The following is a 27,759-nucleotide window of genomic DNA, read 5'->3' on the forward strand; positions in this document are numbered from 1 at the left end:
GGCTCTATCAACACCAAGACAATCCAAATTATTCGTTACACCTTGTAACAGAATAACACGCAACCTACTCAGCTTGAATAAGGCAGATTTGAGTACACCGGACACTGTCCGAGCAGTTATCACCTTAAAAAAATCGGAAAACTGGCAGATGATAACTGTCGTTTCTGCAATTTCGAAGCTGAGACTTCAAAACATTTAATGTGTCAATGCAGTACACTAATTCAGCGAAGACTGCGAATTCTTGGAAAGGGCATTCTTATGCCTAACGAGATTTGGTCTGATGAACCGAAACAGGTAAGGAACTTCATAAAGGAAGTCATACCTTCGAGGGGGGATATGCAAAGTACTGGTGCGACTATCACTTATTCCCTGAGTGATGGAACGAACTGACACTGCATACATAGCAAACTGGAGTGCTCTACAATAGATCAAACTAATGGTCGCAGTGGTACAATGCTCCTACAGAAGAAGAAGAAAGAAGAACAGTAAATCTTGACGTTCTATGCAATTCTAAGATATTTGGCATCCACTTTTTTTGAAAACCCCGGTTTCCCTTACTCCCCCCTTGGGTGATGTTCAAAACTTAAACTTTAACGTTTGCGACACTAGTAAATGAACTACGATTGAGCCAATATTTTGTATAGAGTCAAATCGAGCAAATCAACATTTCGTGCCGTATGAAAAATCGATATGACGATTTTCATTGGCACCCAAAACCATACGTCTTGTCTCGTATTCAAAAAAAAACCTGCCAGAGCGTCAATTTTAGAAAAAAAAATTTTTTCGAGATGAAGTAGATCTTGACGTTTCATGCAATTTGAAGACATTTGGAATCATTTTTTTTCCGAAAACCTTAGGTGATTTTTAGGCGACACTAGTAGATTAAGTCCGATTGAGCTGATATGTTGCATAGGGTAGTTTTTCGTGGGAATCAACACTTTTAATCAATTTCCCCTATGAAAATTCGAGATGACCATTTTCATTGGTACTCCACTATTGACCTAAAGTCGTAATTGAAATTTTCTTATACGTACAAAAACGTAGTAGGAAACAATGTTTTTCATAATAAGGCTGGGTTTTGGTTAAGGTGGCATATTTTTCCTGGATCAAAACCACAAAAGGGACCCCTTTAGAAGCAGAAGGTGACAAGTAATATCAGTTTTGAAAACAGAACATTGTCAGTAGTAATCATCCACCGACCACTCTGCCACCCAAACAACGAACTGTGAAATATGCGAAACAATTGCGAAATTGATGAAAATATCTGTTCACCTTTTATAGAATATGTGAACAGTCGTCCAAACTGTTGGTGTTGATAAATTCGAAACACACAAAACTACGGTCGAATGGCTACCGATCGAACGATTTTTGTTTTTGTTTATATTTTGACATGCGACAGGCCCACTGAAGTACAGGGTGACTAAAAAGTCGTGAAATTCTTCAAACATAGGCTGACTATGAATACGGTGTCAATAATCAATAGTTATACTACCAAACAAGCAGGTGACCACTTTGCCACCACTATCCCTACCTAATCAAATAAACGAAATAAAAAGAGGAGTCAGAGAAGAGAAGTGGAACTTGAGAGAAAAAAGTGGCAACGATTTGTGGCAAGAAAATGTAAACAGTGAAAAAATTGACAGATGGTTTACGCTCTAAAAATTGAACATATTGTTAAGATGTCTCTAAGAGGGTGGGAGACATCATATATAAGGTGGGAGGTTCGTATATAATGTTAGCATCATCATGATAAACACGGCGAATGGGATAGAAATTATGAACTGAAAATTGAATAAAATATACATATACACACTGAAACGCTGTGGACAAATATTATAATGCATTTTTATCGGCTTATGTATAATGCATTATCAAAATAAACCCATATGTATTGTAATCATAACTTGCTGTTCTATTCATAACAACATTTATGGTCGTATTCCACCAATGATGACAAATGTGTAATTTACGAATGAAGCTTCGCCATAGAAACTGAACATTGAAAAAAAAAAATTAAAATGTGGTAAGAGCATCAGTTGATATATTTTAAAGCATTCTCATCGGAATAAATTGAATGATACAATAATTATACGACTAAATAATGTATGTACGCTTAAAAAACAACTTAAAAATGTGATTTCTGAATAAATTTCTTTTTTTTCAGGTTCGAACACACCCCGTAAAAAGCCATTTTTTTAAATACCCTCTGTTGGTATTGTATCTAGAATTTACAAGGTAATGAAACGTTAACGTCAATTAGTTTTTAGTAAACAGCTTTTTAGCTGCCGGGGAAATTAACACCAAACTATATACTATATATATTCCATGCCAATTATTGTTCGTAATTGTTCTTTATAGTTTTCATTCAAGGGCGCTACATTTTTTTATATTTTTTCTCGAAAGCTGAGGATTTTTTAGACAACATATCCAAAAATGTGTCCTTCTTCGTTTTTAAATTATGATTTTTCAAATTTAACCGATGGTTCAAAAAATCATGTTTCTCCTTTTTTCCAAAAATTACGTTTTTCAAAAATTCATAACTTTTGATCTACTGAACCGATTCAGATAATCGACATAGTTGATTCAAGTCAATAATTTCACACTTGCAAAAAATTATTTTTTTTTTTTATAAAAAAAAACAGATACAATTATTAATCACGAAAACAAAATAATTTTTTTTCGCAAGTGCAATATTTTTCCAAAAAATTCTAGGCTTCAATTTGATATATCTATCATCTGAATCGCTCTAGCAGTTCAAATGTTATGAATTTTTGAGAATAGGAAAAAGGGGAAGAAATTAATATTCAGAACTATCGGTTAACTTTAAAAAATTATAACTCAAAAAAGAAAAAAAAAACATAATATAGAAAAATATAGCGCTGTTGGTCCCGAAACCATGTAAACTATAAAAACGGATACAATCAAGAATTACAAGAAAAAAAATTAAAATTTCTTGCAAGTTTGACATTTTTTCCAAAAAAGACTAGCTCATTAACTTCAATTTGATGTATCGATAATCTGAATCGGCTTAGTGGTTCAAAAGTTATGAGTTTTTGATAAAAGTCATTTTTGGGAAAAAGTGAAAAAAATCGAATCACCCCAGCAAACATTAAATCGTATAACTTTGCATATGATAAGTTACATATAAATTCGTATCAAATCACAATCGCATAAAATATCAATCAAAATATCGATCATGTATATCTAAACTCGCATAAAATGCAAAAACACGATTTTCCATGTCATCGATGGATTGAGTGGTAACATTGTCGGATCAAATCGCATATCAGTCCAAAAAACATCGCATATCGTTATATACGGCTTTATATGCGTACACAATATGGCATATACGTATATAGCCTCAACTTTTGCGTATGTATATACTATATACTAGTTATATGCATCATATATCATACAAATGTGTCTTGGTTGTATGTATATCGCCTCCAATTATAGCTATTCATACGACTTAATGTTTGCTGGGACCCAACAAAAAAATAATACAGGTTCAATATTTTACCATAACGAAAACAAGCTACCAATTTTCACGAAAATCTGAAAACCACTATATCAGTTTGGCATGGAATGGCTGCAATAATACTGCAGTAATACTGCAATAGTTCACAAATTTCAAAGTTCGCGTTTTTCTTGTTGTTTTTCATGTCTTTTAGTGCGGCCATAATAATAATTAAGATTACTGCATTTGGATTGACGGTAGAAAATATCATTAACTTCCTTGAATAGTGGATGTGATATAATCCACTTCATATATGTATATATATTTATAAATATTTTCAAACGAATACATTTGTCAAACAAACTGCAAAACTAAATACTTTTATACTGTGCCTTAATTTTTTGATTTTAACGTTCAAAGACTCTTCAATAAAAATGGCAGTGAAAAACTGAGTAAAACTGACATACAATTATGACGGATGATTGCTTCTTGATTGACGCGTGCTCCAACTGTCGAAGTGCCAATTAAAAGGCACTCCAACTAAAAAAGCGCTATAAAACTACTATAAAACTGTGAAAAATATATAAAAAATATACAAAGACTCTTTTTGTCCTTTATGAGTTTGTTTTTTTTAAGTTACTACTAGGGATGTTTGCGGATTAATGGAAAGATATGATATGATAATAAAGCAAAGGTAATCATGGATTTTTAATAGATTAATCTCATAAAAATATTGAAAAAAACATTCCTTTTTTTAATTTCTCTTTCAAATTTTGATAAAATTACACTGCATAGTTAAATAAGGGCAATATTAATATTTGAATAAACTTATGTAATTATAAACATGTTTATATAAACCTTCCCATCTTCTCATTTTTCATTAAAGACCTTGCGTCAAGACAGCTAGAAATCCATACACTCTCAAATCAAGTGTGCCTGAAAAAATTATATTCTTCACGTAAACAAGCGATGAAAATGTGGACACTTTTTAGTGAGTGAATTGTATGGAGTTCCACTGCTGTGGAGGAGTATTGTTTGGGCAGTAGTAAAAGCAACAATCAACGATTAGAACCACGTGTTGCTTACTGCCTGGCTGCTGAACAAAATGATGAAAGCTTTGAAAGATTCCACGAGTAATATTACCATATCTTAACAACTTTATGACGCCATTATAGAACTACGCAAGAACAAAGATCACATAGTCCAGGATAAAATACGTATATATTTCAGCATGTTTTAAAAGTAATTGTTAATTTATGTTTTGAAGCAAAATTTTATTAGCTTTCCTTGTAGAAATTTCTTTTTCGATTTTAAAGGCATCAATACACCTCATCTGAGACTTATATTTCTTTAATATTGTTTTCTATATCTAAACAATTGTATTAGCTACATTTCTAGTTCAACTTCGTCGAATTAGCGCAGGAAACGCTAATCCAAATTCGGGCCGACCCACGTTCCATCCTCACTACATTGCGTAGTTTTCTTCACCATAACCGCAAAGTTTCTCCACCATCTTGTAATAGCAATAGCGCGCATCGTAATCCATGTCGTACCAAAAATTTATAGCGATACACTTGTGGCTTTGCCGCACATGATGATACCACAGACTGGGCAGATACAACATATCTCCAGCGTTAACCCGCACTTCATAAACAGTGGCGTTAGCGTATTGCGGATATTTAGCGGTGTCTGGCTTCAATGGATCGATACTGACCCACTCGATGAGTCGAGGTTTGCCAATCTCTGGAAAAGAACATCGAAAACATAACGTTAGTTAGATACACATGTGAAACATTACCTATCTTGAGATGGGATATCGATCTCTATCGCTGTCTATTCATGATTTATTACCCTGTTTTTTCACAAACGAATGGTAAATGTATGCCTAAAGTTTCTCGTCCGACTTGGGAAAACCCACAATCTCATACTATTTGATAATCCTCTTAGAGGCTAAAGCATCTGCCTACCCATTCTATGCGATTACTTATTCAGGTAAGAGTGAATCTTCGGAGAAAACCAAATTTTATGCAAATAATCTCTCTCCCTACACAGAAGTAAGGGGGATTTACTTACAGGTACATGAACAATTGTTTTATTGCTTTTGCGTTCGATTCCAGAGAACGATAACGTAAAAAATTCCACTGCTTTACACTGGACATCCTAGGAAAATTTCAATTTCATGTTAGTTTTGACTTTGAGTCAGTATTGCCTGATTTGATATTGTGACGAAGAGTGATTCACCATAAAAATACGCTATGGAAGTTTCCATTTGCAGATGCTTCCAATATCACCATTTCATGCGGAGCACTGTTTTCCAAATTTGAAATATTCGATGGTCGAATGCGGTTTTTTATAACTGATTCGGCTTTTTGATGCTACAATTGCAGATGTTTGATACTTAAATCACACCTAATCATTTTCAACTTTCGAATCTCCTTCGCTATTACTACTTTATCGATCGTGATGGGCTTCTAGACTCTTTGCAATTATTTGCCATGCTGTTCGGAAATCAGTTTCCATTTGTTGACGGAAAATACCATTTCATGCGTTATTTTTTAATAACTTGTTTTTTAACGACATCATATGCTTTAATTGCTTATAGGTTATTCCAAATATTGATTCAGAGAATTTGACATTTTCATTTAAACTCTTACAAAGCTACAATAAAAATTTAAAAAAAAACTAATTTTTTATACTCATGCGATAGTTGAGTTATGTCTCCAGCAAACTTGTAGAGCTATCAATTTCATAGAACTTTGCTTAAGATACATAATATCCATCTATTAGTCCTTCAGAAATATAATTGTTTTTTTTCTGAAAAGAGCAACCTAAAACTAGTTTTTACACTTACATACTTGTTCTAAACCTACAAATTTCAATTTGCAGAGACGTCAGCACTCAGGATATTTTTGTAAGATTGTTTATGACACCCGATCTTCTGATAAGCAGCTCGCGTAAGCAAAGATCGAAGAAAATCCAATTTTTTTCATTAACTACAGTGAAACTTTTGCAAAATAACTCAAATTTGAGCTCTAATAGCAAACTAGAAATAGAAATTGAATAGTAAATAATACATTATAATACATACATTAATACATTGCACAATGGTCCAGGAGATGCATTCAAGTGGAAATTAGCATTTAGAGCTTGACAGTTATTCTCTGGACAAAAACTGTCTTAGACAAAGTTGTTACTCATAATAAAGCGCTCGTTTTTATGTTGTCAGAAATAGAGTGACCGAAATTTTCGATGAAATTAAAAATCTAACTTTCTTATCTTTAAAGATAGAGGTAAAAATAGTTCGACAAAGTTGTAGCTCCAATTATTTAAGACATCTTTGTAGAACGAAGTTTTATCTATCTCTTGAAATAACCGATATAGCACCTTTTTCTAAGTTACGTTAGGGTCACCATGAAAAAAACAGAAATATGCTCTTTCAAATGCCGCCAATAAACTTTGTTTTCGTTTGTCCCAGAAAGAACAATTGAAGAGAGCGTATTTTTTGGGAAGAAATATCAATAACTTTAAGTGAAGTTGAGATATCGACAAGTTCTGCATCGTAAAATGTTTGTTTTAGTAAGCTCTAAAAGTCTTTCGAAGACAGTTTGCATGTAAAATTTGAAATATAAAAGTTAGAGCGAAAAAATAGTTTTTTTAGTGGTAACTCTAACGTAACATGGAAAAAAGGCGCTATATCGATTATTTTAAGAGATAGAGAAAAACTTTGTTTTACAAAGATGTCTCAAATAACTGGGACTACAACATTGTAGAACTATATTTGCCTCTATCTCTAAAGATAAGAAAGTTATATTTTTTTATTTCATCGACAATTTTGGTCACCTTATTTTTGATAACAACAAAAATAGGGTGACCAAAATTGTCGATGAAATGAAAAATCTAACTTTCTTATCTTTATAGATAGAAATAATCATAGATTAACAATGTTGTAGCCCCAGTTTTTTAAAACAATTTTGTAGAACAAAGCTTTTTTCTATCTTTTAAAATAATCGATTTAGCGCTTTTTTCTAAGTTGCATTTGGGTGACCATGAAAAAACGTGTTTTTTGTGCTTTAACTTTTATATTTAAAATTCTACATCAAAACTGTTTTCGTACGACTTTTAGAGCTTATCGATACCAACATTTTGTGATGCAGAACTTGTCTAAATCTTAATCCTACTCAAAGTTATTGATGCTTTTGTACCCAAAAACTCATGATTTCAATTTTAATTTACTCAAACGCGAAAAATAACATAGTTTTGAAATTCACACATCATGTAGAGTGAAATATGCTCTTTCAAATGCCGCCAATAAACTTTGTTTTCTTTTGCCCCAGAAAGAATGAAAACAATTGAAGAGAGCGTATTTCTTGGGAATAAATATCAATAACTTTAAGTGAAGTTGAGATATCGACAAGTTCTGCATCGAAAAATGTTTGTTTTAGTAAGCTCTAAAAGTCTCTCGAAGACAGTTTGTATGTAGAATTTGAAATATAAAAGTTAGAGCGAAAAAATAGTTTTTTTAATGGTAACTCTAACGTAACATGGAAAAAGGCGCTATATCGATTATTTTATTAGATAGAGAAAAACTTTGTTTTACAAAGATGTCTCAAATAACTGGGACTACAACATTGTCGAACTATATTTGCCTCTATCTCTAAAGATAAGAAAGTTATATTTTTTATTTCATCGAAAATTTTGGTCACCTTATTTTTGATAATATAAAAATGAGCGCTCTATTATATGTAACAACTTTGTCTAAGACAGTTTTTGTCTAGAGAATAACTGCCGTACTCCATATGCTAATTTCCACTTAAGTACATCTCCTCGACCATTGTGCATTGTAAATAAACATCAACATTGGATGAAGTATGAAGTGAAAAGGTTAAAATATATAGTAAACTAGCTAACCCGGCAAACTTCGTCCCGCCCATTTACTTGATTAATTCTCGAGTAATGCAGAAATTTGTGTTTTATTTGTATGGCAGCCACCCCTAAGAGAGGGTGGAGGGGTATCTAACCACCATAGAAACATTCATTGCACCCTAAAGTTTTCATATGCCTAATTTGGTTTAATTAGCTTGATTAATTCTCGGGTAATGCAAAAATTTGTGTTTCATTTGTACGGCAGCCCCCTCTAAGAGAGGGGGAAGGAGTATCTTATCACCATAGAAACATTTATTGCATCCTAAAACCTCCACATGCCAAATTTGGTTTCATTTGCTTGATTAATTCTCGAGTAATGCAGAAATTTGTGTTTCATTTGTATGGCAGCCCCCCCTTTGAGTGGGGGAAGGACTGTATAACCATCATAGAAACATTTATTGCACCCTAAAACTTTCACATGCCAACTTTGGTTTCGTTTGATTGATTAATTTCCGAGTAATGCAAAAACTTGTGTTTCATTTGTATGGCAGCCCCCTCTAAGAGAGGGGGAAGGAGTATCTTATCACCATAGAAACATTTATTGCATCCTAAAACCTCCACATGCCAAATTTGGTTTCATTTGCTTGATTAATTCTCGAGTAATGCAGAAATTTGTGTTTCATTTGTATGGCAGCCCCCCCTTTGAGTGGGGGAAGAACTGTCTAACCATCATAGAAACATTTATTGCACCCTAAAACTTTCACATGCCAACTTTGGTTTCGTTTGCTTGGTTAATTTCCGAGTAATGCAGAAATTTGTGTTTCATTTGTATGGCAGCCCCCCCTTAGAGAGGGGGGAGGGGTCTCAAAATATCACGAAAACCTTCCCCGGCCCCAAAAACCCCTACATACCAATTTTCATGTCGATCGGTTCAGTAGTTTCCGAGTCTATAAGAATCAGACAGACAGACAGACATCACTCCATTTTTATATATATATAGATCCACAGAGTTTTAGATGACATTAACATACATAACTTTTCTGAAGACACTATTAGTTTTTGATGACACCATTACGATGTATAGTGGTTTCAAAGTATAAATTATGTTTGAAATCCCAAATCATATGGATCAATTTAACAGAGTCTATCGCCGGTCCGATTGGTTGTAGAGGAGTTCTTATGATTGCTTTCTCGGGTTTCCCGTGGATGGCTCTCCGTCGCCACTATAAGTTTCCTAATCGCGACAACGAGGAGATGTCTGAGGAGGACCAGGGGTACGGGGGGGCTGCCATACAAATGAAACACAAATTTCTGCATTACTCGGAAATTAACCAAGCAAACGAAACCAAAGTTGGCATGCGAAAGTTTTAGGGTGCAATAAATGTTTCTATGATGGTTAGACAGTCCTTCCCCCACTCAAAGGGGGGGCTGCCATACAAATGAAACACAAATTTCTGCATTACTCGAGAATTAATCAAGCAAATGAAACCAAATTTGGCATGTGGAGGTTTTAGGATGCAATAAATGTTTCTATGGTGATAAGATACTCCTTCCCCCTCTCTTAGAGGGGGCTGCCATACGAATGAAACACAATTTTTTGCATTACTCGAAAATTAATCAATCAAACGAAACCAAAGTTGGCATGTGAAAGTTTTAGGGTGCAATAAATGTTTCTATGATGGTTAGACAGTCCTTCCCCCACTCAAAGGGGGGGCTGCCATACAAATGAAACACAAATTTCTGCATTACTCGAGAATTAATCAAGCAAATGAAACCAAATTTGGCATGTGGAGGTTTTAGAATGCAATAAATGTTTCTATGGTGTTAAGATACTCCTTCCCCCTCTCTTAGAGGGGGCTGCCGTACAAATGAAACACAAATTTTTGCATTACCCGAGAATTAATCAAGCAAATTAAACCAAATTAGGCATATGGAAACTTTAGGGTGCAATGAATGTTTCTATGGTGGTTAGATACCCCTCCCCCCTCTCTTAGGGGTGGCTGCCATACAAATAAAACACAAATTTCTGCATTACTCGAGAATTAATCAAGTAAATGGGCGGGACGAAGTTTGCCGGGTTAGCTAGTATAATATATAATGATATAATGTAATTAGGGTAAAACTCAAGCTAAAAATCTAGTTTTAAGATACTCTTTTCAGAAAACAGTGATGTCTTTGAAAGTTTTTATAGATGGATATTATGTACCATAAGCATAGTTCCATGAAATTGATTGCTCTACAATTTTGCTAAAGACATAACTCAACTATCATATAAGTATAAAAAGTTTTTTTTAACTTTTATTGTAACTTAGTAACAGTTCAAATGAAAATATCAAATTGTCCGAATCAATATTCTGAACAACTTTTCTGAAGACACCCAACCTCTAAAATGTAAGGTAAGACGAGAAAAGATTTTTGACCGTCTTTTTTTAGAATGCCCCAACTGTGCGCAGTTTAGAAAATCAATCCGTCCAGATCGTTATTTTTTTCTAACCATCACCCAATCTTAATTTGAGTTACTCGAGAAGTAATTGCCGATTTTTCTCATTACAAATAAAATACAGTTTTTTTTGTACATAGAATGAACGCATAAAGATGGAATGCACATCATTTTAAAGCTTAAACTCTCAAGTCTCGGAATATTTCACGAACAAATTTTTATCTTGGTGTAGATGTAGTGGACAAAAATATCGGGAAGAAGTAAAAATCCATTTCTTTCTGTATTTCATTTTGTAGACTAACACAATGTTTACCAACTGATTCAATAGCAAATCCAACTAATTGTTCAATAAATCGCATTGCAAATCGAAAGGCAGTTTTGAAAACTCCAATAAATTCTGTAAAAGGATCGATTTCAAAGAAGTACCAAATACCAAAAAATATTTTATTTGTGATGTATCGGCAATTGCTTTTCGGGTAGCCCAATATAAGTATTCCTAATAAGCGTGTTTCATTCTTCAAGGTCTTCCCTCAAGTAGCTCTGATCTTTTTAAATTTTGTGGCTGTGATTGATAGCAGAGATATAGATTTTAATTTTAGTTTGATTCATATATGATCGAGTTGATCGTGGGATCCAATCCCAGCTTTGTTTAGACCGAGAAAAAAAACGGTTTCCCCTCCCAAAAAAATAAACTGTCAGAACCATAAACATGACATTGCCAAATCCTCGCGCTCTCGAAAGGTGTTTCGGCTGCAATAAATCAAGGCATGAGTAATTAGGACTCTTTGCAGGAGAGAAGGATTCCTGTAAAATCCATTGTCTCAGAAGTGTCATCAACTGATTGCCTGAGAAAACGAGAAATGGAGCCGACCCATGCAGGTAACGGCGGTACTAAGGATCCCGGCTAGGAATAGGATGCGGGGACGGATAATCCGGTAGAGAGAAGGATATGTGAAGAGATACGGAGAGCTCCTATGGAGAGTTCTCGTGGCTCCTATAAAAGGGAGAACTCCTCTGCTAGGAGTTCATAGTTCATTTGGTGCTTCTTGTGGCTAGTGTGCTCCGGACCAAGTGTGATACGAGGTTAAGAAGGTTAAGATAGCTAAGTCAGGTCGATACTGCATGGTGGATAAGGTGTTGCAGTAAGTGATTGGTGACCGACAACTTTTAGTTAAATAGTTTGTTAAGATAGTTGAGCTTTCACTCTATGAACATGATGGATACCGGTAAGTAGGTCATTTTTTTCGAAGTGGTACGAGCTCCAATTTTTACAAATTTAATTCCTGCGAGTGATCAAGCTAAGGCAATATACGATTAACATTGATTCCTGTACCTTTGCTGAACCGCATTCAGTTGAAATACTTGCTGTACGGCAATGATATGGCGATCAATATAATCCGCTTCTCGAACGTTGTTGTGCATGCCTTGTTTTCATAAAACATTGTCGGCGATTTTTCGGGGAGTTCTGCCGTCATGCATTTTGAAATATAATATTTGTAGTACGGCTGGAACTCCTCGACTGATCGCGAGGAAAACACAACGACCAGAATACTTGTTACAGTATTCCCTTCTCCAAGTTTGGTTTAGTTTTGTGATGATGGATATTCGTATTAAATTCTATAATAAACTTGTTGACGATCTTTCGGGGAGTTTGGCCGCTATACATCACGGATTAAGATATTTGTAGTACGGCTAGAACTCCTCGACTGATTCAAACCAAAAGCAAAATATAGAAAAAATAGGTGACTGATCCAAAGCAAAACACAACTGCCGAAATACTTGTTACAGTATTCCCTTCTCCAAGTTTGGTTTAGTTTTGTGATGATGGATATTTGTATCAAATTCTATAATATACTTGTTGACGATCTTTCGGGGAGTTTGGCCGCCATACATCACGGAATAATATATTTGTAGTACGGCTAGAACTCCTCGACTGATCTGGAAACAACAGCAAAATAGCGAATAAAATAGGTGATGATTGTGTATTCCTCAAGTTGAGCGGAGAAAGTATTGTGGATTTGTGATGGTTAGTCGCTCAAAAATACTTTTATTCCCGTATTATGGTTGGCGATCGTTCGGGGAGTTCTGCCGTCATGCATTTTGAAATATATTATTTGTAGTACGGCTGGAGCTCCTCGACTGATCCTAAGCAAAGAACAACGATTAAAATACTTATTACTGCATTACTGTATAGAAAGTGCTGGAGTTTTGTGAAGGTGTATGCTTGCTACAGAACAATATTATGTATCTAATTATACAATAAAAATGTTGATGATCTTTCGGGGAGTTCGGCCGTCGTGCATTAGGAAATAGGATATTTGTAGTACGGCAAGAACTTCTCGTCTGATCTAAAACAATAACAGAACAACCATTAAAATACGTGGTAGTGTATTCCTCAAGTTGAATGGGGGAAAGTGCTATGAATTTGTGTTGGTGAATTTTCAACACACAATAACAAATACAAGGAGCGTTCGAAGAGTTCAGCCGTACCGCATAATTAGTTACAATATTTTACAATATTAAACCATATTCGTACAAGTCGAAGATCTTCCGAGGAGTTCTACTGTCATGCATTATAAAATAAAACATCTGTAGTACGGTTAGAGCTCCTCGAACGGTCCAAAGCAAAACACGCCGCAAACACTTGCATTCTCCAAATTGATAGTAGAAGAACTTCGAATTAGTAGTAAATACCACATACATGTTGAAGATCTTTCGAGGAGTTCGGTCGTCATGCATTTTGGAATAGAATATTTGTAGTACGGCTAGAATGCCTCGGATGGTCTACAGCAAAAACCGACCACTAAAATACCTACTGTGGTCCCTACTAAGTGTGAAAGTGCTGTGAATTTATAATAATAACACATAACAATAAGTGACCGTACCATTTTAGGTGAACTCACTAGAGTTCGGTACGGCCTAAACTCCTCGGATGAACCCAATCGAAAAAAACAACGACTGGATTACATTCTTCTACAAACTCCAGGTTGAGTATAAAAAGTGCTTTGAATTTATGGTAGTGCATATCCAATGCACAATAATAATTTATAACGGACCTGTTGGCGATCCTTCGGGGAGTTCGGTCGTCATGCATTTTGGAATAGAATAATTGCAGTACGGCTAGAACTCCTCGGATGATCCACAGCGAAAATTGACCACGAAAACGTGTTAATGTTTTTCCAAGCTGAGTGTAAAAGTGTTCTATAAGTTGATCCCGTACCCATGATTGAATACCTTAGGGGAGTTCGGCCGTCATACATTTTAATAGAATATTAATAGTACGGCCAGAACTCCACGGATGGTCCGAAGTGAAACCCAAATTGAGTATAAAAAGTGCCATGAATTTGTGATAGTGCATATTCAATACGTTTTTTTCGCAGAAGCCGAACTCAGGCATTATGAAATAACCATCTGTAGTACGGCTAAAACTCCTCGGACGGCCCATGAAAAAGAGCAACGATTAAAATGTGATAAAACATGAATTGAGAGTAAAAACTACGTATCAGCTAAGCAAAAGCACCAAGCATGTGTTGATTCCCGTACCATAGTTTACGATCTTCCGGGGAGTTCTGCCGTCATGCATCACAAAATAGAATAGTTGTAGTACGGCTGGGACTCCTCGACTGATTGAAAGCAAAAATCAACGACTAGAATACATCCTAGTGCATTTCTTAAGTTCAGTGTGAAAAAATATGTGTATTTGTAATGGTGCCATGTTAAACACACAATAGTAGATTATAACGAACTTCTTGACGACTTCGGTCGCCACTGTGAATGTGTGTTAGAGTAAATGTAATGTACAATAATAGGATAGAACGAACTTGTTAACGATCTGTCGGGGAGTTCTGCCGTCGTGCATTTCGGAATAGAATATTTGTAGTACGGCTAGAACTCCTCGACTGATCCAGAACAAAAACAACGACGAAAATACGTAATACTATAATACCAAAGCTGTGTGTCAAAGTTCTGGAAATTTGTAATGGTCAAAATTGTAATTACAGCGAACTTTCGAAAAGTACAGTCGTATTGCATAACTAATATTTGTAGTACGTCTGGTACTTTTTGCACGTTCAAATGTGAAGTCACAAGTTGATGTAAACTTCTTTCTTAGAGACGATTCGATGTAATTTATCCAACTCATACGAAACATGAGTTGATTTCCGTACAACAACTTAGATCTTTCGGGGAGTTCTGCCGTCGTGCATTGCGAACATGGAATACTTGTAGTACGGCTGGAACTCCTCGACTGATCCAAGGCAAACAATCAACGACTGAAATGCGTGCTAGTTGGGTGTGAAGCAAGGGCTGTGCGCTCGTAACAGTACATGTTTCATCTCAATAATAAATAACAACGAACTTGCTGGGGATCTTTTGGGGAGTTCAGCAGTTATGCATTGTGGAACAGAAAATTTGTAGTACGGCTAGAACTCCTCGGATGGACCACAGCAAAAAAACGAAAACTAAAATATGCGCTCGAAAACTGAGTGTTGAAAAGTGATTTATTGAATCTATTAAAATAAACTACTACGAAAGTTCAAGTAGTTCTGCCATTTCTTGTGCTTTTCGAATGTTCAAATATAAAGCGACGGTACAAATATCGCACAGACTCGATTCAATTAAAAACATCCAGTATACATACAAAACGAGTGAATTCTCCAACCATGATTGACGATCTTCCGAGGAGTTCAGCTGTCATACATTAAGCAATAGAACATTTGTAGTACGGCCGTGACTCCTCCGATGGTCCGAAGCAAAAACATCGATTGAAATACGTGCTCGTGTGATTCTAAAGTTCAGTTTAAAAACTGTTTGTGATGTAAATAATCACAAAGCAGCAGTACAAAGTGCAAGTTTGATAGACAATAATAAATTACAGCGACCCTTCGAGAAGTTCAGCCGTATCGCATCGTGGTATATGATAATTGTAGTACGGAATGTACTCCTCGAATGTTTCAATGTAAAGCCAACTAAAAAAAAGTGATACACTGCAGATATTATTCTATATACATGTTGAATATTATTATATTTTGTGCTATTTGTCATACATATACAGTTATGATTTTATTTACCGAACTTTTAATTATAAAGTCAACTTAGATACTAACTCTAGTTCCCTGTCGCTAAGCCTTTTATAACTATAAATTTCAAAGTCAGCATAATTCAATCTTGGTTGGTTCTCGTTCATGATGTGTCGTGTTGCATCTGGTTCTCCGGATTCTGCTGACGATGTCTTCTATGGCGATAGCGCTGGAATTTGTTTTGGCATCGTACGGTTCGTTGGAAATGTTTACATGATGACTGCGCGGCTCGATGATTCTCTGACCTTGATGTGTAGTGTGGATTGTTGTGCTGCTGGGCTGGTTTCCGTACATAACTTCCCCCGTCTTAGATTGAACCGTCCCAACCGTTCAACATGTTATGACAAGGTTTCGGCTCCCGTTAACATGTTTGGGTTGATGGTTATTACTGAACGAATTGATCTCGTTTCTTTGATTATGAACCAAATTATTATTGATACAATAATGACAACATTATAATTGTTCCAAATGTGATAGTCCGACTTTTCTGCGTCATTATTTCAATATGTTCCAATCTGTGGCGGTTTTGAATATGCAATTGTTCAAAGGGTGTCATCTCTTTCTTTATTTCGTTGATGTGAACTGAGTACAGGGGTAGAACTGCCGGTTTGATTTCTGTATTGTAGTTTTGAGTTTTGGAAAGCTATCGGTTTTAAAAACTCGTAAGTTTGATCATAGCTTTGAATTTTAATGCCTTGTGATTCTAGGATTTGGGTTGCGAAATCCAATTCTGATGGTTGCAGGAGTAGCTTGGAAATTATTCCGACTTTCACGAGTTGTTTAGATTCGAAGAGGTCTTCCAGCTGATGCCTAACTGCGTCGATGTTGAATATAATACTATGTATGTGTAATGTATGCTCGTATTTAATTGAGTTTTCTGAGTTCAACCTAGCTTGTTTGATAATATCATTGATTGCTATAGATTGTTTAAATGCATGTATCGTCAAATTGTTTATTCTTTCTTCAAATAATTTGCTTATTGCTATTTGTTCGCTATTTTCTGTGATAAGTGCATTATTTGAACTTTGTATTGTCTGAATTTGATTTCCAATTTTTAATAAATCTTCGTTGTCTAGGTTTCCAGTAATCATTTTGATGGCTGATCCTAAAAAGTTTAGTGACTTTTTCGTCCTTTTCCTAGGTATTAAGTTTTCAATTACAAAATTTGCTTGACTATGTTTTTGTTTGATGATTTTAACAATTTCACAAAATTTTGGATTTTCTTCTAATTTAGCTATTATTGGTTCGTATTGTTTTAATACAATTTTGAATGAATTCAAATTAAATCTATGTAATAATGTGTGGAAACCTTCTTTTATGAAAACTTTCCCTGTCTTTGCGGCAAAAACGCTAGGATTTTTATTTAGGTCCATGATTTCCATGTGGGATGAGTGGATAGGATTGGATAGGATCAGGAATAAGAGGATAATTGTGATCATCCTTCTGTTGTCCTGTGAAGTAAAAATCATAGTTAGTTTCCAGAGTATGATGTGAGGGCTCAAACGGATATTCGTCTATGATCCTGCAAAGTAGAAAAATGTCATTAATAAAGTGTTTCATAATAAACTTTAGATTATTCGTTTCCTTTTTAATTTACTTTTGTGAATTTTTCGGTTATTTTCATCAATTATGTTAGTTTCCCTGTTTTCTCTTACTTTGTTTTCTTTATATCTTTCTTGATGTTTGAGATTATTTCTTTTTTCTTTCATATACAGTTTCATTATCTCGAAAAGTTTCATAATCTTCTCGGGATTGGTTTAATTTTTGTATTTCTTTACGTTTCCGTTCCATAATTCTTTTTTTGAATACTTTATACATTTTTTCTTTCATTCTAATTCTTTCGTCTAGGTCTTCAGGGATCGTCGTATCTTGCCTAAATCCGTAAAATAATTCTCTAGGAGTGATATTTGTTTGGGTATGAATGGAATCATTGTAAATAGCAACTGCTAAGTTAATTTTGCTCGATTCAGGAAGATCTTTGGTAGAGTCTTTGTTCGAAAAAATATTATGTAGCTCTCTTAGTGTTCGATGAACAATTTCTATAGTTCCGTTTGATGAGGATTGACCAACGCTGGTGTAGTGATATTGTATTTGATTTTCTTCTAGAAAGCTTTTCACAGTGGTAGAAATAAATGCGGCTTCCTGGTCCATTATGAGTAGTGCTGGTTTACCAAGAGTTGATAGGAAAAGAGATAAAGCTCTGAGAATGTGTACAGTATTACGCGTACGAATTGGTATAGCGAATGCAAGTCTGGAGAATTTATCACAAAAAGTGAGATAATTCTTTTCTTTTATTATGAAAATATCCATGTGAACTATTTGTAATGGTTTCGATGGGGTTTCAGTAAGTTTATATTTCTGTTTGTATGGATGTCTTTCGTATTTAGATTTTTGACATAATTTACAAACGTTAATAAACTTTGTAACTTTAGATTTTATTTTTGGGAAAAATATTTTCTTTGAATGTGTTTGCAAGTTTCGATAATACCTCTGTGATTATAGTTATGTTGCGTTAGAATAATTTGGTCTTGTTCCTCTTCGTCTGGTACATCAATTAAGAGTTTTTCGGTCCAAAGTATTTTTAATGATTTGGCTCGAGAGAAGTAGTTTTTGTACTGTCACACTGAAATTCTTAAATCATTTGCAATGATTTAAGAATTTCAGTGTGACAGTAAAGTCCATTCACACAGTTAGATGATGCATAGTCTTTTAAAATATTTATAAGAATAGCAGGACTGAAAATTTGTGTTTTGATGGTTATTCGATGATAGTTTGGAAAAATTGTTAAACTTTCTCGACTATTTTCGTTTGATTTTTCGAGGATGATTTGATTTCTAAATTCATTGAGAGGTTTTTCTGTGCTTTTAATGAAGTCACTATCATCAGAGTCTGCTGAATGTTGAGTCATACTTTCATCTGTTGTATTTGAATTTATTTCGTTGTTCACTGATTCCTCTGGTTCAATTCTGGAAAGGCAATCAGCATTGTTATTTAGAGTACCTTTTTTATATTTGATTTCGAATTCAAATTCCTCTAATTCAAGTTTCCATCTCAGTAGCTTGCGATTCAAGTCATTTTTTTGTCTTAACCATAAAAGAGGTTTATGGTCTGTACGGATTCCAAATTTGGTACCATAGATGTATGGCCTGAAATGTTTGGTTGCAAAAATTATGGTTAATAATTCTTTTTCGGTGGCTGAATATCTGCATTCTGTGTCGTTCAGGGTTCTAGATGCGTATGCAATTGGATGTTCTTTTCCATCATCTGAGCGTTGTGATAAGACGGCACCTAACGCAAAATCGTTTGCGTCTGTTTCAAGGATGAATTGTTTTTCGAAGTTTGGATATTTGAGGATGGGATCTGTTACTAACAGTTGTTTGCAATCTTTGAAACAATTTATAAATTCTTCGTCATGGGCAATCTTTGCATCTTTCTTAAGGCATTTTGTCAATGGCTCCGTGAGTTTGGCAAAATCTTTGATGAATTTCCGATAATATCCCAATAGTCCTAGGAATCCTTTTATCTGTGAAGTAGTCTTGGGTATCGGCCAATTTAAAATCTTGTCTATTTTATTGGGATTAGGTTTTATACCGTCTTGAGTGACGATATGGCCTAAAAATTCACATTGCTTCTGAAGAAATTCACATTTATCCAACTGGATTTTTAAGTTTGCATTAATAAGTCTTTGAAGCACTTTGTCTAGGTTTTCAAGATGTTGTTGTAATGAATTACCAAAAATGATTATATCGTCGAGGTAAACTAAACAACATTTACCTATCAGATCGCTCAATATGCTATTCATCGCTCTTTGGAAGGTAGAAGGAGCGTTTTTCAAACTAAAAGGCATGCGGATAAATTCGAAGTGGCCTTTGTCTGTACTGAAAGCTGTTTTTGCTCTGTCTTTAGGTTCTACTTCTATCTGATGAAAGCCGGATTTCAAATCTAAGGTTGTAAAATAAATACTGCGACCTAACCTGTCCAATATTTCTTCAATGTTTGGTATAGGAAATTTGTCATCAATGGTTTTTTCATTCAATTTGCGATAGTCAACTACAATGCGCCATTTTTGTTTTCCACTAGCATCAGATTTTTTTGGTATAATCCAGATTGGTTTTTCCTTCGCGAGAAATCAAATCCCTTCTTATTAACAATAGAATAAGGTGAAATGTAAAAACATATTAGATATAAGATAGGCTTAAGAATTGAGTGTAATGAATGTGAGTGTGAATGTGAGAGTGAACATTGTCAACATATCCTTTTATCCCTTCCTTTTCCTGAAGAAAATATGTCACCCTTCTAAACTCGAGTAGACCGCGAGTAATCGGTTTTCTACACCATTAACATTAGAATTAAGGAAAAATGTTTATATATACTTGTAACAATACAGTCAGGAGTTTGGCTCCTTTAAACTTATGTAACTGAGCCTGTAAAAATAAACGATTTAATAAAAAAAAATCCAGATTGGTGAAGTCCATGGTGATATGGAATTTTGAATTATTCCATCTAACAGCATTTCGTTAATTTGTTTTTCAACTTCTGCTTTATGAATATGAGGGTACCTGTATGTTTTATTGTGGATGGGGATATCATCAACTGTTTTGATTGCGTGCTTTATCGCTGTTGTGCAAGAAAGCTTATGATTTATATTGTGAATGATGCTACTATTTCGTTTCAAAATTTTAAACAATGATGATTTTTCTTCAGGGTTGAGGTGTTCTGTTCGGATTAATTTATCTAAGTCCAAATTTAATGGATGGGATTCTAATATTGTGTTATTTATTTCCATGGCTTTGGCAATTGGAAGAACCTTTGCTGGGTTGGTCCAAGTGAAGTTAACTGATTCGCCAAAATTTCTTGCTTGAACGTTAATGAATTCATTCCTTGCATGATAATCCTGATGGTATTACAGCGTTATTAATGCGTATGTCTGAAGGGAGAAACACGTCGCCGTTTTGCTGTGAAACAGGGACTTTAATAGTTTGTACTGAATGTGCATTAAGAGTGATTTGAGGTGGGCCTAATGTTCTTATTTGCATGGGAATTGTTATTTGTGGAAGAATTAATTTATGATTATTAACGTCAATTATAGCTTTAAGATCTGACAATGATTCGTATCCAATGATGCCATCAAAAAACGTATGAAAATTAAGAAGATAAAAAGTAAAGTTTTGTTCAATCCCAAACAGAGTTGTGGTGAATTTTTTATCAGAGATATGTTTTCCTGCACTATTTTTGATGCTTATTGGTTTGCATGATTCTTGTCTTATATCCGGAATAAGACGTGGTGAGATGAAGTTTTTATCTCTGTCTACGAGAATTTTTGCTTTTTTACCGAGAATATTTATGATTATGTAAGGAAGTCCATTTATAGCATTTAACTCGGAAAGAGAGTACCTGGGGAAATTTGAAAATTTGTCTTCGATTCATTTTCGTATTCATATTCATGTTCGTCCTCAGAATGATCTTCAAATGGTTTTTCAGATTCATCTTCTGCATCGTGATTGTATATTCTGTTCTGTTTTGATCTCAATGATGGATCAATTTCCATAGGTTCTACCTTTTGTCTGTCAGAAGGTGGTTTCTGTCGTGATACAAATTGTGTCGGTCTGTTGTCAATTGATTTGTTGAATGATTTTTCAAAATGCTTTTTATTAGATTGAGGATGTTGCTCGAAAGCCGAATTTGTTTGAGTTTTAGTTTTCTCGGCATTTTGGAATCGAGTCAAGAAAGCGTATGCTGCTTCTAAATCACTAGGTTGGGCTGTTTGTGCATAACCGAAGTAAGGTTTACTAAGTCCGTTTATAAATGCAGCTAGGCATTCCTGTTCTAGAAAATGATTGATTGCCTCCCAGTGGTTGGAGTAGATTTCATTTTGCTTCGCTAGAGATTTCATGTTAATCATGATTTCTCTTGTACGTTTATAGTATATGTGAAGAGAGTCAGTCATTTTTAGAGACCAAAGTTGCGTTTGATACGTGGCAATATTATTGCGATCACCGTATACATTTTGTAAAATTTCTGCTACTTCTTCGAATGTTGATGGGTTACCATTTACACATATTGTGTCTCGGGCTCTTCCATCTATTTTATTAATCACCGCTTGTTCATAGACAGAAAATAATTCTGCTGTTACGTGTGATCTAAATAAATTTAGAGTTTTTCTTGTAGTTGTCAACTAAGACGCTAACTGCTTTTTGTTTCCATCAAACGATGGGATCGTTCTAATTGGATCGGGAATCCTATAGAAATCAGAGCGCCGGTCCTCCACAGCACAGAGATTTGCTGGCTCCATATTAAATTTTTATGCCTTTACTTTTGGCAATGGATTGAATTTTGGCATATAGCACTAGGTTTTAAAAAGAAAAACGACTCACCTGCGATAGGTTCTGGAACCACTCCTTCGAATTGAAATTCACTAAATCACTTTGAAATGTCTTATTGAAGCACCGCAAATCCTCCACGTGTTGGGAGATGGTTTTTCACCGAGTAGCTTCACACCGCGAATAGAAAATAACGTAGTGGACTCTATTCCACAGCACACTAAATGTTCATTAAAACAGTTCCGAATTTCCACGCACTGAAAACGTTTTTGCGATGTAGCACCGCGTCTTTCAATTTGTCACGTATCGGACACAAACACTGCACTAGCGAAAGCGAAATTGTTTCCACGTTTCGATTCTAAGTTCCGGTTTAATTTAGCACTTAGCGCAAATTCACTTCAACGCGATTTAGGAAGTGGCCCGTACGACTGCGCCAGTTATGATTTATACACCATAGGTGGCGTAAAAAAAACAAACTTTTATTTACCGAACTTTTAATTATAAAGTCAACTTAGATACTAACTCTAGTTCCCTGTCGCTAAGCCTTTTATAACTATAAATTTCAAAGTCAGCATAATTCAATCTTGGTTGGTTCTCGTTCATGATGTGTCGTGTTGCATCTGGTTCTCCGGATTCTGCTGACGATGTCTTCTGTGGCGATAGCACTGGAATTTGTTTTGGCATCGTACGGTTCGTTGGAAATGTTTACATGATGACTGCGCGGCTCGATGATTCTCTGACCTTGATGTGTAGTGTGGATTGTTGTGCTGCTGGGCTGGTTTCCGTACATAACAAAGAATGTTCGAGTTGTATAGCTGTGCTGCATGATTCTGTGTTGTGTTGTATAGCTGTGCTGCATGATTCTAAAACTGTAGTACGGCTAGTACTACTCGAATGTAATATTAACTAAAAGTGTTGTTGAATATTATTGCGATGCATTGTCTTCTCTTCGTATGTTCATACGGTTAACTGTGATGCATTGTCTACCAGGAACAACTGAGATTTTTCGAGCTGTCTAGTGGTGCTGTATGATAAAATTTGATAATTGTAGTACGGCTAGTACGGCTAGTAGTAGGGAGGCAGAGAGAGAGAGGGAGAGACAGAGAGAGAGGGGGAGAGAAAGAGAGAGAGAGAGAGAAAAAGAGAAAAAGAGAGAGAGAGAGAGAGAGAGAAAAAGAGAAAAAGAGAGAGAGAGAGAGAGAAAAAAAAAAAAGAGAGAGAGAGAGAGAGAGAGAGAGAGAGAGAAAAAGAGAGAGAGAGAGAGAAAAACTGTGTGAGGAAGCCAACAGTCATTACCAACTGTTACGATTTCTACGTGTCGCTGCTCATAAATCCAAATTCTCTTTGACGCTAGCCATTGCATGTTAGTACATGTTAGTATTGGCGATCTAACGTACAAATCTACACCTAGGCGGCGCTGCGGTGAAAGTAATGATGGTTTTAAATTTTGCAATGAGAGCTTATGGAAGGTTTGTAGTTCTTTCCATAAATCACAATGTTATAGTCATAAAAGATTATTTGATTGCGAGAAGTTTGGAAGAAATTTAATTTTGTGCAATTTTATATATAACATGTTATTTTCTTATCCCTTTCAGTAGTGAAAATTGTATAAATGTTGACAATGGTTGAATCAAAAAAAGGAAATTCGAGAGCACAATCAAAAAGAAGTTGAAAAATGCATGGTTCCTGCATATGAGAACTACCTTGCAAAGTCCGGAAATAAAATATACGTGATTTGTTTTTGAGTTTTAGGTTACTTTTTCTTAGTTCAAAAACAAAATCCAGATGTCTCACCGATCGTTTACGTTTTGCGTTAGAGTTTACGTTGCGTTAGTCGGCCTCAATGCAGTTTTAAATTGCTAAAATTTGTATGAAATTTTTTTCTTGGTTTTATACTAGAAGTACGTTGTTCTGACCCTAATATCAACTATTTTCTATAAATTTTCAGATATTCTCACCAAAACTTACCATTATAAAATAAAATTATCTTTAGACACAATTTTTGTATGATCTTTTTTCACTTCTTGCAAGCAAAAGTGATTTTCATTTACATGGAGTACTTTTTTGATTTGGGTAAAATAATTTTTATTCACAATTTTTATATTGAAAGTGTGTTCATTTCTTCTGCAAACCCATATTGTCATGCCTACTCCCCCATTCCATAATACGAAGCGCACTGCCACCAATGCGGATATGGTAAGACTCTGAATTCAAGACATGAGCGTCTCTCACTAAGCGAAACTCCGCGTTTCTACAGCTCCGAATAGACTAAAACATGGTTAAAAGGTCGCAGTTTTTAAAATGATTTATCAGTTGTTCCTAGCTAAATATAAGGAATAAAAATTGTAATTGTTTCACCGAACTAATTCAGCTAGAGCTTGGTTTGCTTTTTTGAATCATGTTTTCTAAAAAAGGTTCAAATGCAAAAAATTGTGATCGTTCCGAGAAAGTTGTCGGTGTAATGAGTATTTGTGAGACTTCACAGATCGACCCTAAAAACGGTAGCACTGCCTTGAAGAACCATTATGAAAAGTTGTTGTTCATATACAGTGATTTTCGACAGTTTCTTCCTATAGCGGACAAACGTGGACAGTGACTGGTTCTCCCGCTGTTATTCAGGTAGACTTTCTTCTCCCCTTTTATTTTAAACCTGTTTTCGGCTTGTGATTCAGTTACTCACCGTCTAAAATAGGCTCAATGATCATGTTGCCATCGTCTTCTTGCATATAGATACCCATAGGATATTGACTTCGTGGTACATTGTGTAGATCAACAGGTGGTATGAGAATGAAATCCTTGTAACCTGATATTACGCAATAAATATTTTCATAAGGATCTTTATGCACTGAAATGAATATAAAATTACATGACAAAAAATAACAAAGGTCCAAAACTTACTTGAAGTGATAGCTCGTTCATCACCCATCCAAAAGTTAACTGCATCCGGATCTTTGTTGAAGGCTTCGGTGGCAAAATTCAGTCTCTCTACTTCCACGTCTTGCCAGAGTTCCTGAAAATCCTCCGTTAGGTTAGAGTTCTGACGTTGTATATACATTACATTTTCACTATAAGAGAGCTTTATGATTACCAAACTTGACCATACTACGTTACTAGTTATTACTCTTTCCGATCCAGCGCATCCAAAAAATCACCCATTCTCATCTGGGTTTCCAAGGGCAGCACAAAATATTCTTCTTTTTCGTGCATGGCCAGTCCATCGGCGTAACCATTGGGGGTTATCGCGACCGTAACTTCCTTTTTGGCCAATGTATCTCTGTAGAACTAATATAAATAAGAGCAAAATTCAAGTGGTTGGTGCTTTCCACACAAGTAGCTGTTCCACGTCATGCTGGTTTATTAAGGAATCTAGAAAATAGTAGCGTTAGAAGCACGCCGCCCTGCCTTTAGCAAGGAGAATATACGTTCATCGACCATGTGACATTAAACTAATCGAAACGGAATCTAAAGATCTTATTTCGACCTAGCATTATGCATCTCAGTAGATAATTGCGTTACACTCATATATCATGAAACAAAATTAAATTTATGAATGCACTCGGTGCAGATGGAAACTGAGGAGTGGTTATTATTTTCCGTTGCGCATTTGGACATGATCCAAATAAACGAACAATCAAACCCAAACATGCATGATCAATTTATGATTTATCGTCTAATTTGGCTTTTAATGCACACTCACCTGAAGTACTTAGAGTTCCATTTATCCACAGCAGGCCAACAATTGGTAGCTTCCCGGATCACCAGTGGTAGATTCTTCGCCACATTATTACGCATAAATTCCAACGCATTCGGAAGACCAAATGTTTCCGGAACAGTTGATCCAAGATATAAATCTGGGAGGAAGATAAACTGTGTACATTACAATTTCAAAGCTCATGGTCAATTCAAAACCTTTTGCTTCCGCGGTTAGAATATTCAAAGCTTGGTCTACTAGTGGAACTCTAATCGTTCGCTCCATCCTTGGCAATAAAACGTATACACACTAGATAGATAGGAACATAATATTATAAAGATGCATGCGTTGTGTACATAAAATGTTTGTGGCAGTAGGGATGTCCTGTTAATTCTTTTGTGTTGTCAAATGACAAGAAGAAACATTTCTCGCATAACTTTTGAAAAAGTCCTATGTAAGAAATGTAAATAAATCGAGTAACAATAACAACAATAGTTCAAGTATCTATCCTCTTCACCTTTTAATCACCAATACAAAAAATGACCAATGGACAGATTCGGATTTTAGGCACTCTACTGTTACTTCGGACGTCACTTTCCTCCGACGCCCGAAATGTTCGAAGTAACAAAGAAATCAACAACAAAAAAACGGGGGTCTCCGTAACCACATTGGTTGCGCGTTCGTTTAGTAAGCGATCGATCGTGAGTTCAAAACTCAGGGCCCTCATTGACCATCTTTGTGTTGTTACAGAATAGCTACGTCCACGCAACAATCATCAGCGATGGAGATCGATCCACGGTCGAAATAAGATCGATTCATCCATACAACTGCTCTGCTCTGCAAGACACATCGGGCTGCTGTTCTATAAATAACTCAACAATGATCAATCAACTGTCTCCGCTGTCTGGTGGTCCAACTGGATAATGGAAGAACAGAAAGAATACTCTTACGCCTAAATGGCTACTGTGTGAATGTACCATATGTAATGGTATAGAAGGAACACTGGCGAATGGCAACTGTGTAATGTGCTAATTATAGATATGATAACCATGTGACATGTAAAATTCGGCTCTGTTACATCTAAAATGCTAATGAGCCTTAAATAAATAAATGGGATAAAAAAAACAAAAAAAAAAAAACAAGAACAAGTAGAACATCGCGACGGGCAAATGTGGTTAAGACGGGAGGAGGAGAGTTGTGGTGAAATTGGAGAGATGCCAGCTATCATCGTCGGAGAGAACGATGTCCGCGAAGCCTCGCGGTACCTGAGGAACTGGGCAGCACCGGGCCCCGATGGTGTCCAGAACTTTTGGCACAAGAAGCTGACCGTCGCACATCCAAAGATAGCTGAGTGCTTCAACAAGGTGCTACGTGACCCACACAACCTTCCTGAATTCGCCACCCGTGGCGTCACCTTCCTCCTCCCGAAAGACAGCAACACATTGAACCCATCAAAGTACAGACCGATAACGTGCCTATCGAGTCTGTACAAAATACTGAGCAGCATAATTACCGCCAAAGTTTCTGCTCACTGCGAACAGCATCACATCATCGCAGAAGAGCAGAAAGGATGCAGGAAAAATACGCATGGCTGCAAAGACCAGGCCATCATCGACGCAGCCATAGTCGGCCAGGCGGTATATAACCAGCGGAACCTAAGTATGGCCTACATCGATTACAGGAAGGCTTATGACTCCATACCTCACTCGTTTCTCGTCCGGGTATTGGAGCTCTACAAAATTGATCCCGTCGTCGTTAGGTTCCTGCAGCATGCGATGAGGCAGTGGAGTACGTCTCTGCACCTCAGTGATGGGGAAAATGTGTTGCAGTCTAGAACGCTGCAGATAAAGAGGGGGATATTCCAAGGCGACTCTTTCAGCCCGCTTTGGTTTTGTCTGGCACTGAACCCC

At 35.8% G+C, this 27,759-nt stretch overlaps 1 protein-coding gene across 2 annotated transcripts; it reads right to left on the reverse strand.

The window, feature by feature from the left end:
• Positions 1-4,780: 4,780 nt before the first annotated feature.
• On the reverse strand, positions 4,781-26,206 carry LOC129778864 (bifunctional peptidase and (3S)-lysyl hydroxylase Jmjd7). 2 transcript variants are annotated; one of them, XM_055786005.1, is made up of 6 exons: positions 26,068-26,206; positions 25,856-26,009; positions 25,280-25,432; positions 25,057-25,223; positions 24,839-24,961; positions 4,781-5,200 (listed from the first exon to the last, which is right to left on the reverse strand). In XM_055786005.1, the coding sequence occupies exons 1-6, from the start codon at positions 26,132-26,134 to the stop codon at positions 4,923-4,925; spliced, it is 942 nt and encodes a 313-aa protein (XP_055641980.1). In that variant the 5' UTR covers positions 26,135-26,206; the 3' UTR covers positions 4,781-4,922. The 2 variants fall into 2 exon arrangements, with proteins under 2 accessions (XP_055641980.1, XP_055641979.1); XM_055786004.1 differs by having other exon boundaries at positions 24,839-25,003.
• Positions 26,207-27,759: the final 1,553 nt, after the last annotated feature.

Source organism: Toxorhynchites rutilus, chromosome 3, assembly GCF_029784135.1.
Source record: "Toxorhynchites rutilus septentrionalis strain SRP chromosome 3, ASM2978413v1, whole genome shotgun sequence".
NCBI lineage: Eukaryota > Metazoa > Arthropoda > Insecta > Diptera > Culicidae > Toxorhynchites > Toxorhynchites rutilus.

Bases quoted from the DNA above. Each gene is read 5' to 3' on its own strand.
- LOC129778864 (XM_055786004.1), bottom strand. From the start codon at position 26,134: ATGGAGCGAACGATTAGAGTTCCACTAGTAGACCAAGCTTTGAATATT. The intron at 26,010-26,067 runs GTTTTGAATTGA...TCTTCCTCCCAG, and splicing joins TCTAACCGCGGAAGCAAAAG to ATTTATATCTTGGATCAACT. The intron at 5,201-24,838 runs GTGAGTAACTGA...GTTCTTTTCCAG, and splicing joins CATTGAGCCTATTTTAGACG to AGATTGGCAAACCTCGACTC.